Source organism: Paroedura picta, chromosome 10, assembly GCF_049243985.1.
Source record: "Paroedura picta isolate Pp20150507F chromosome 10, Ppicta_v3.0, whole genome shotgun sequence".
Lineage (NCBI taxonomy): Eukaryota > Metazoa > Chordata > Lepidosauria > Squamata > Gekkonidae > Paroedura > Paroedura picta.
The window spans coordinates 54,718,102-54,729,186 of NC_135378.1; the positions used below are offsets into that span (position 1 = coordinate 54,718,102).

General features: G+C 39.6%; 1 protein-coding gene across 1 annotated transcript in view; it reads left to right on the forward strand.

The window, feature by feature from the left end:
* Window positions 1-10,614, forward strand: part of RNF150 (ring finger protein 150) — a 94,577-nt gene extending 83,963 nt beyond the window's left edge. The window contains exon 7 of the mRNA XM_077300231.1: window positions 3,730-10,614. Within this exon, the coding sequence (XP_077156346.1) occupies window positions 3,730-3,848 (119 nt within the window). The 3' untranslated portion in view covers window positions 3,849-10,614. The remainder of the gene's footprint in view (window positions 1-3,729) is intronic.
* The last annotated feature ends 471 nt before the right edge of the window (window positions 10,615-11,085 follow it).

Genomic DNA, 11,085 nt, shown 5'->3' on the forward strand with positions numbered 1-11,085 from the left:
TGTAAGCCACTTTGGTTTCTCGCCTGGAAGGAAAGTTGGATATAAATAGCTAAGCAAGTGAATTTCCAGATTTTTATGCTAGGTTATTTGCTCTTTTCGTCATAAACCAAATGAATTCATTTTTATCCAGTGGGATTTATTTTGAAGCAAGTATGCCTGGGTTCTTGACTACCTTCACAAGTGTAATCTAGGCATCCCTTATGGCAACAGTAAGAAACGTAGAGGAGTGTGACAGGTGAACAAATGTAGAGAAAACCAGCTTATTTTGTAGCAAGAATCAATTTGCTACAGAGTCAATTGTGCATTTCAAGCACTGTTATGGAGTATAAGTAAATTGCGCCGTGACAAGATTCCGCACAGGCAAGTCCTCGATTCTTGAAAGATAACAGGGATGGCAAGTTTCAATCTCCTCTGAAGTGCGTCGTTTTTATAGCAGTGTGACTTGGCTAATTTAATGGAAGATAATGCAGTGACACAGAACTGTAAAACCCGGAAACCCAGGCCCAGTATCCTTGAACAATGGTTTTTATACTGAAAGTATGTCAACAATTTATTTTGGCCTATCCATCATTCTTCTGTTTGTGGCCTTGAAAGGCAAATGTCCTGTATCCCTTTTCTGTTCTGTTGTCCTTTTACTTTGGACTAGTCTTGCTGCAGGCTGTCCCTGGGTATCATTCTAGCCTTTCCAATGATCTTTCTCACATGTCAGGCCAAGCCCAAAGAAAATGACAACAGAACACAACTGGTGGTCACCTACAATTCACAGCACAAGCCAATTCAATGCATTATTAATGACCTACAACCCATTCTGGATAGTGACACTTCCCTCACACAGGAACGCCGGGGGTGGGGGGGGAGCAACTTAAGGAAAATTAGAGAGACTTCTGAATTGCAACTAATAATGAAGCTCAAGATGATGAAGATTAATAATTTTATTATAGCCTGCCTTCCCTGATCAGCTCAGGACAGGTAACAACAAAATAAAAAATATATAATTTCAATAAATACAATATACAGTAAAACATTTTGATTGGTTTTAAAATTAAGTTAAAAGCCTCCTCGTTATAATTGGAATCGTATGCATCCTCCTGGACTGAATTCAAACCTAGGTTTCCTGTCTCATTGCCAATGTTGATTTCTCCACACCTACTTACCTTTCTGCATATCACACCTAATCTGGTCACACCTACTGTTGTCATTTGCCTGCTAATATCATTCGGCATCTGAAATTGCTCCACTTTTCAGTATATGAGACAGATGGACTCACATTCTAGCTGTATCTGAAGAAGTGAGCAGTGACTCATGAAAGCTCATACACTACCACAATTGTTGTTAGTCTTTAAGGTGCTACTGGACTCATACCCCTGTTTGTTTGTTTACATTATTATAGCCTGCCTTTGTCAGTTGGATTCAAGGTAATTTACACAGAGTGAGCCAATACAACTGACAGATGGAGCATTCACTATACAATGTAGTAGGATTGCATTGTTGTAGAATCAACCAGGAGCCTAAAACAAAACTGAAGCAAGGCGTGACACATTAAATGATGCAAAATTCCATAGAAGGATCCTATTTAAAACAAGCTATACACAACAATCCCTAATAATTTTTCTAAGTAACTTTGTGAATAATTTAGTGCAGTGCAAGTCTATTGTCTGTGTAGCAAAGTACTCTTGACTTTCTCAGTCAGACTCTACCACAAGGTAGGGGGCACAACAGAAGAAGGCACAAGTACAGGCAATTGTTGATCTGTTCATTTGCAGATTGGCATCTGTACAGAAGACCCAGTTCTGACGAGTGAATCTGTCATGGCGGAGCATAGGGTGAGGGGCAGTCCGCAATTAGGGCCCGCTCAGCAGTCTATGCTTTAAGCATTGATCAAAATGATTTTAAAGTATTCTTTTGATTTGATTAAACTGATCCTAGATTTCTAACAAGACAACTCGTATACAAGAGGTTTTTCATGTACAGCAACGAGTAGAAACCCTACTCTTCTAATTCCCACACATAAATGTATTTTATTAATATGTATTGCACTGATTGTATACCCTGCCTGTCTGGCTTCATAAGGGCCACCAAGGAGGCTAACTAGTGAAAAACATTTAATAACATCACAACTATGAAAACCAGCATTAAAGATGAATGCAGAAGGAAAGGGTCATTTGGCACTTGGCTTTGTGTTTCGAAGAACTATCATAAATTATTAAAGGACTGTGCCCTAACATTCTTTGGTACGTATTGTGTTGGAGGGGGACTGGACAGGGTTCAGCCATTGCCCCATAGTTATCAAGTATTTTGCTGCGAACATTTTTATTTCCAATATTGATACAAAGGAGGATACTCACGTCCATATGGGAAATAGTATTGTATTATTACTGGAGCCAATAAGAAATCTTGGCTCTTTGCTGTGTTCTTTCATCCATAATCCTGAAATTACTTACATTCTGCTGGGTCAAACTTTGTGGGGGGGATTATATAACCACTTGAAAACCCTGCAGATTCTTAAGACTGCTTCGTAATTTGAAGTTGCCCATTATATTCTTATGTTGCCATTTTCTGCTACTGTTGTATGATTTTACTGACATTTGCATCTTCATTGTTGTAAGCCTTCAGGAATATTTTATGAAAATGCAGCAAACAAGTAATATAAATGTCCAGTTGATATTCAGATATGCTTTCCTTTAACACATTTTGTAGTGAGATCATAGCGTAGAAAGCATGGATTACGGTGAGATCAATGCTAAAGGGGACTCTTTAAAACTAGAGAATTCTGTTTTGAAGGGAAGGGGTAAATGACAGGTATTTCTGATGGCCAGGCTGGAAGTGGCGCACCATCACTGGTGGATGGGTGGAACCTAACTTGGTTGCCAGGGCATTTGAAGCTTAGTAACAGGCTGGCAGGAGGGAAGACCCAGGCTGTCAACACGGGTCAGGCATAGGAGAACATGATGCAGAGGCTTAGGGAGGAAAAGACTCAGCAGGAGCTAAGTCCTAGGCAGGTGGAAATCCCATGAGCAGCAGAGATGGAGGCGCCTGTATGGAGAAGGCAAGATCAGAGGTGAATGCAGGGCTGGCAGCTCATATAGAGGTCCAAGAGAGGCCATGGGAGTTGGGAGAGCCCCAGCCAAAAATAAGAGACTCAGGAACTGGCTCCTGTGAATAAATCTGGCTAGACTCACAGGTATATTGGGGAGGCAGCTAGATACAGAGGTGTGAGGGATCTGAACAGTGGGGGATTGTAAAGAGGAGTTAAGACCAAGTGACAGATCAAAGTGGAGCCAGAGGGACTCTGTCCTACTTAACAGGGTTGGGAACCCAAGCTGAGGACTTCCAAAGGCATAAACATTTCCTTTTAGCAGTACAAATGAGATTGCAAATAATAAACTGAAGCAAGAGTTGGTGGCTTGTTCAAGGCCATAAACAGAGCAATCCAACCCTCTCATTATTGATACACTAGAGGGGAAGACTTTTGGGGAAGCATTTCTTACAACATTTATAAAAAACATTCTTTTGAATTACATGAAAAAGCAACAGATCAGCTGTAGCTTGGTGGTTAAAAAATGTGCTTTATAAATGTCTCAAAATTTAAAACCAGCAGCTCTCCAAAGTTACAGCAATCGTTCGGTCAACAATGATGAGAAGGTGGACCATCTAAAATCAGGTTCCAGGAAGTAAGTTGAAACTTGAGTTGGTGACAAGTTGCATTAAACCTTGTTTTTCTTCCTTCAGGTGAACAAGAGCCGGCAGTCAGTAGCGATTCCGATATTTCATTAATTATGGCCATGGAAGTTGGACTCTCTGATGTAGAGCTTTCCACTGACCAAGACTGTGAAGAGGTGAAATCTTGAGAAGCAAACCAAAAGACACGCACTCCATTGAACAGAAGCGGGGAGGGGGACAAATGGAATCTGCTCTGTAAAGATTTGAACCAGCTGTACTCCCCCCCACACACACATACTCGTACACACTTGTGCACACCCTTCACACATCCCCAGAATGTTTTGTGAACTCCAGTGCACTCATCATGGGATGGTCATGAAAAGCAATAGCAACAGACATGTCTGCCTGGATGCAGCTTCATCAACTGTGTATGTCCATTTCGTTCACATTGGAAGGAGAAAGCAAACCCCAGGCCGCCAGAGCAGTCATGCATATGTAACTATGAAACTGAAATGACAGTTTAAGTATTTTCTACTTCAGTCCTTTTTTAAAAAAGAAAAATAACAAAGCAAAACACCCCGATGTGATTATTTTCATTATGGATGAATTTTGGTTTTCTTCCTCTTAACAATCCCATCATTTTTGAGAGTTCAGCTCAGACGTTTTGAGTGTGAATGGTCACCAGGATTTCTGAAAGTCTAAATTCTTCTGCATGAAGTAAGCACGGCCATGGGAAGCAATCTTGTTCCAGAGCCAAATCCTTTGCAAAGCCTGATCTCAGGATAAGTTTGGAGAATGGTGCTTAGGGATCTCCTGGCCAGGAGGCTGGATTCATGGAGGTTGATGACTTGACACTAAGTAATGTTGGTTTCCACATAAGGTTTTGTGACTTTCAGGTATGGTACCAAGTGAGGCAGGATAACAGGAATAATGGGATTAAAGGTCAGCCTTTTCTTTCAAGTCCTTTGTATTTTCTACTATTTCAGACCTCTCATACCTTAATGGCCTTCTCTCTTTCTGTCTCTTTCTCTGTAAAGTGGGTCTCGTTTCAAAACAGGTACTTTTCTCACATTTATTTTGACCTGCAAAGTGATAATAGGGATTTGAGAGTTTTGGGGACTGATATAAAAGGAAACAAATGGTCAAAGTAGGAGGAAAAGGTTCTGAGGTGATAATTCATAGCAGGAAAGCTACAAGTGTGTAGAGGATGTTTTCACACAAACATGTTTCACAAGATGTCATCTTCTCTCACATACCATTCACAGGTCCTAGAGTCCCTTCAGTTAATACGAAAGAGAGGATTGCCCCCACCATGCCCAGTCCTGAATTTGTGCAGTTCTATACTGATAATGGGGTGGGTAAAAGACTAGTCATCCAGCTGAAGCAGAGGATTTCTAGTTGTGAAGAATGAAACTGCAAGAAGACTGAAATACCTTAATACATACTCTTTAAGAATGGGTTATGTATATTCATACCCACAATGAGTTCATTCACAGATGTCGTAAGCCAAGGAGGAGAGGTTTAAAGGCACTCGGACTTGCATGTGAGAAAATATTCTCTAACAGTAACATTCAGATTCCTGACACCAAACATTTCCTGTAGTGGGCTTTAGCATTCATATTTTGAGCTGGGAATGACTCTGCTGGGGGCGGGGGAATGAAAATAAGAGCCTTGTGAAATAAAATGATAACATAATATAAAACTTGAAGCTTTCCAGTGTGAATTTGCCAGCAGATTTTTCTTCTGCTGAATACTAAAATATTCAGGGAAGGGTTTCACTAGACACAAGAATGCAAATCACCCTATATTATGCTGCAGATATTTATTCATAGGGCAACTTTACATTTTAGTAAAAAATAATTGCATATATGGAAGAATTTTCAGTTTTCTGCTGCTCCCATCTCCCCACATGAAGAAGCAAATTTTGGCTTTTAGTAAAGGCCGTAAAGGTCTGCTCACTCTGATGTAGCCCTATTGAAATTGGTAGTAGCCAAAGTAAATATTATGAGAACAATCAGCTGTTTTCTTGCAGCTTGGAGCGGAGTTGGATCAGGGATGGCCAAGCGTTCAAATGAGTGTTTTATTGTGTATCTCTTGGTAGATGTGTAGATCTTGCAGGGCAGTTTCTTAGAGACCCGCAAGGCTCTGAAGAGCTGCATCTCTCAATATTCTTTTGTGCAAGTGCAGAAGTACATTGGTCAGCTGGTTGTTACTCGTGCACCTTCTTAGTGTTTGAGCATTCCTGCACCTGAGAATGTCAGAATTGGTTTCCATTTGCTTTTTCTGTGGCTCGTGGAAATATTGCATATTATAAGCTAGAGACAAAGGAGAAATCTTGTGAAGTCAATTTTCGTCATAGCTGTATGTAGACAGATTGGCATTTTTTAATCCTATATTCTATACTCCTATGTTTTCACTAGTACTACAGTAGGCTCCTAACTAAGGTGGCCATCTTAGTTGTATTTCTTTTAAAGCTCTCTATTAGTTGTACTTCCTTTTAAAACTACTTACCACCATTATTTGACATGCTGGGATGTACTGCCAGGTACTGGCTCCGGTTGGTGAAAAGGACTTTATGACAGATCAATGTGTGAATCTCTCTTGCGCTCTTTGTTCCACATTCCTCTTCGGCTATTCCTGTGCTGTGTGAGACTTTTATGCAACACTCCAATGCCATATCAAGCAAGGGAAGCAGTCACAGATACATGCACTAATGTTGACCATGTGGCTGTGCCAGTACAATGTTGTCTTACAACGCCATGAGACACCATGATTTGTGATAACTGCGCCAAAACTGCAGTCCTTGTACTTGATTCTGCCTACTCTTTTGCCAGCAAGGAAGGTAACTACTAAAAATAGTCTGATCCTAACAAACGTTTATCCATTTATGTTTTTCCAAGAATTGATTATTAGAACTGAAATTTATATGGCACATGGAATCTACAAACAGCACTTCTTGAAAGTGTCAGGACCAACCTAGATATGATTGAAGAAACTGCATTTATAGATGAGTCTGCCTTGTTAGTACAGAATTCTGAGTGGGGCTGCTATAATTTGTACAAAAGAGTGGGTGGATGAAGGGAATGAAACCCAGCTCCCGCTCACCTTACCACACTGTGCTGCATTGTTTTTCAACCTTTTTATCCAAGTCCACTCCAGAACTGGAAATTACTTAAAGTAGCCAAGCAGGGAATGGATTAGCTTTTCTCATCTGCATGTTGTTATTGTGTAAAGACCCAGCCTCACTATATACACAAGCAGGATACACAGATGAATAAACAGGAACACATGAATGCTCTGTCCTGCCTAATTTGGCCCCCAGTTCCATTGGTATCCCCCCCCCTCCCATACACATGCACACATACTCTTTCCGAGAGGATTGGTGAGTTAAAGTTCCATACCAAGCCCTTGCTTATCACCAGCTGCAAACCTTTGGCCAGATGGAACGAAATAGAATGGCCCAGGAAATCACTTTAATGTCACCTTCTATGCCTGATAGTTTTTCAGATGCATGTATTTGTGACACGTGTAGTGAAAATGCCACAGCCTTATAAATTAGATTTGACAAAACAGTAGCTTGGACCCCTTATTTAAAAAGTGAGTCACAGTTTATGAGGGAGCCGTTAATGGTTTGCTTGTGCCCACCCTAACTTTCCAGCCACAATCTGGCACCAAGAGAGGCTGGAAGAAGGTAGGAGCACAGATAACAGCAGAGTGGTTTAGTTCTGCATGTGGGAGCGTTTCGCTTTCATGTATGTTCTTTAGCCACGTGATCAAATGTAACAACCCAAGGGTTGGAATGTCCACAGAATCACATCTTTTTTCCTACCAGTTTTCCACTCTAGCATCTTTGCCAGTGTTAAGCCCCATATGAAGTATGATCTTCCAAATCCAAACTCCATTGCCTGGCCATGAAATTATGGCTAGGGATGCAGATGTAGGGAGAGGCCCATTTTAAATTTAGAAATGTAAATCGAAGACAGGGACTAGAAATATTGCTCCCTTTTAAAGGATCCCTATTAGGAGTTGGACTCCCCTCATCCCACATTCAGTATTTGTATTATGCCGCCAATAGACGTAGCCTCACCACCATTAGAAGCAGAGTTACTGCCATAGTCTATCACCTGAAGTTTGCCTTTGCAAAGGGGTCTGTAGCAAAAACTTTCTTCGCTTCTGTGCTTGGTCCCACTCTGAACACGACTGCTTCTGTTCTGGTCTAAATGACTGTAAATAAAGGGTTTTGTGTTTTTGGACTGCTTCTATTAGCTACAGGAGGAGAGTCAGCCTTAAGATACTAACGAAGGCAATTCAGGGATTATTAAGTACATGCACACCTGCATATGTCTGCTGTGGCAGGTGGTTATATTTAATCGGTGTCCAGCTAGATACTGTGCTTATTTGCTCAGATACTGTGCTTATTTGCTCAGATCTAAGCCCTACTAAATCCAATGGGACTTCCTTCCAAGCAAGCGTGCATAGGTTTGCAGCCCAAAAGTTTATGTACAGATAGGGCTGGCTTATAACAGGAAGCAGGGTATGAAAATCATGGACTATTTTAGAAAAAGGCTGAACCTTTAGCAAAGTGGGGTTTTCCTGTTAATTAGAATAGTCTATAGAAAACAACTTAGGCCCTTTGTTTTGACGAACTGTTGCCTGAAACTTCTGAAGTAGCAAAGACATGAGAGAGACTTTTTAGTCTGGAATGTCTTAGTGTACCAGATGGTGTTTATTGATGTGTTTCTACAGCCAAGAAGAAGAACGCCCTCTGCTGTGCAGCTCCCCATCTTCCCATGTCCACTTTTGATATTGCAACGGCTTCAGTAGGTAGAAATTCTGCCGCCAATAAAAATGCTGATTGTTTATCAACCAGAAAAAGAATTATCCATGATTATAAAATCAAGTAAAATGAAACTGCATCAAGGATGCTAAGAGACCTCTTGGAAGACTGATGAAATAGCACTTCACCCTTAGCCACCCACTTAAAAAAATGCATTCTAGTAAAAAGCATACCTTGCAAGAACTGAATGCAAATAAGGACAAAATATGAAAATAGCTTTTTTCTTGTTTGCTGGTTCTTATTAAATATTACCTATATTTTTTTAAAGGCATCCATCTATACAAACATACTTCTTTGCCATGAATGTATGTATATGGTTATTACAGATGTGAAATATCAATTTTTTTTAAACATGTACATAGTATCACCTTTTCTTCCCTTTTCATGTTAGCAAACTAGGAGGCGATATGCCATTTTATAAATAGAATGAAATGTAAAGCAGAGGGTGGGCTTGGGTGGGAAGGGCTGTTATTTTTATAGCAAGATGTTCCTTGTACGTAGTGAGCATTTTAAATGACTTTGTACTTCTCTGAAAAATATACATTCCATCCATGTCCTGAAAATATTTATTTTTATTTAAAGTAGTTTTTAAACAAAAACAAGAAAAGTGACAGCCATTTGATATGAGGTTCATCAATAAATCCAAATGTATTTGATTTACAGGAATGGCTCCAAAGTTTTCTCTCCTGCTGTATCATGTAGCAGACTCTGCACTATACCAGCAAATGCCAATAAAAACAAAGATTTCAAAAACTAAGAGAAACTCCTTTTAAACAGCTATGTAGAAATTATTTACAAAGTAGTTTCTCACAATGGAAAAACTGTATGAGTAGTTCATGATCCTGCTTTGCTAGCTGAATTTAGGGTGCATTAAAATATATATTATTATTTAAGTGATGAGCATGTTGTTGAATCATACTCACCATGTACTGTTCAGACATGCTGTCTTTTTTTCTCCTGAGGGCCATGCTAATAGGGAAACCAACCCTCCTGTCTGCAGCCAAAGTCAGCTGTGGAGAATGCTGACTGGGTAGCTACTTGTTATATCATGAGGTTACTTATCTTACCTCTATGTGGAACAACTTCTGATTGTAAGTGTTCTTAAAAAAACAACAGCAACAAATGCTCAGTTGAGTGAATTTAAATACTATGTTTTAAAAATTCTTTTGAAAAGGTAAATAGCCTGCCTGAAATACACGAGAGAGAAACAATGAGTTAGCTTACAATTTTTGTCTGTTGTTGGCATTCCAGATGTAAGAAGATGCTGGCCAACACCACTGGGAAAATATGTTTTGTGAGTCCTGTTTTTGAGACCTCTGTGCACACTCTGTGTTCAGGGCAAGAACCTATTTCTTGATTATGCCAGTCTATATAGGTGCATTTATGGTAACAGGACTATATATGTTGTCATTAAAGCTCACCATGAAAATCCCATTAAGAAACGACCAGTTTTTAAGTGAGGTTCCTTGAAGGGTATCTGTCTCCACAAACACTATCTTTTTTTCCTGTTTTGACAGTGGAAATAACCCATTAATTAAGGTTCTGTAATTTATTCTTCATCTTCTAAATATCACCTGATTAGTGAAGTAGTTATGGGAAGAGGGGAGAATAATACCAATTACCTGCCTCAGACATTTGTGTAGAATTTGTTTTCCTATGCATTACTTCCTGTATAGTACTACAAATGTATTTCAGTTGCTAGTAAAATGGTTGTTTCTTTATTCTGCATCCTTTCATCTCACACCTTCCTTTCCAATGCACTTTATATCTCTTGGAAAATGTGGGCGTTGGGCAAACATCATCTTTAAAGGGATTTGCTCGAAATCAGGAGAGACACATTGATTTTTTTGAATTAAAATTATTTTGGCTTTACTGTGTCCTAGCTCTGCTGCACAGTTTGACTCAGCAGGGAGAAACTATGGAGATGTTAAGGCTGTTCTTGGAGAAACATTATTGAGTAGTACAACATGGCTATTTTTGTTATATAGAGGATTATAATGTAAATACATGAGACTGTGTTATTCTGTACTAGTAAAATATTGCAACTGTACAAGTTACATTGTGAAGCCTACCGAATTTTATTGCAAGTTTTTTTAAAAAAATAAAACGTTACCTTATTGCTGTGTCGTGCATTTTTTAAAACAAAGTTATGTTGGCTACTGAAGAAGGCTATTCTTTTAATTGGAGACATAGTTTGAAAAGGGAGACTATCATAAGATACACATGGATATGATGCAAATTTGAGTTGTCCAGTTTCCAGGACCGTAACTTTTTAAACTATCTCAAACTATGCATTTGCTGTGTGGTTTAACAAATTTGAACTTCTGTTTGGACTCTCTTTTTAAAATCATTTAGCATGGTTTAAGAGATTTCCTAACTTTTCCCCATAACTCTATCTACAAATATGTTTTTCCCATGAGAAAATATTTATTTTTGATGTGAAACACATCTAGCATACACTACAAGCATCACATTCCAGGGAGTACGCCTGAAGAGGCTGGGGCAACTGCAGGGTGGCCAGCTGGGGCAGTGCGAGCCATCATGGGAGGACGTTGGGACAGCGCAGGCTGTTGCAGGACGAGGACAGG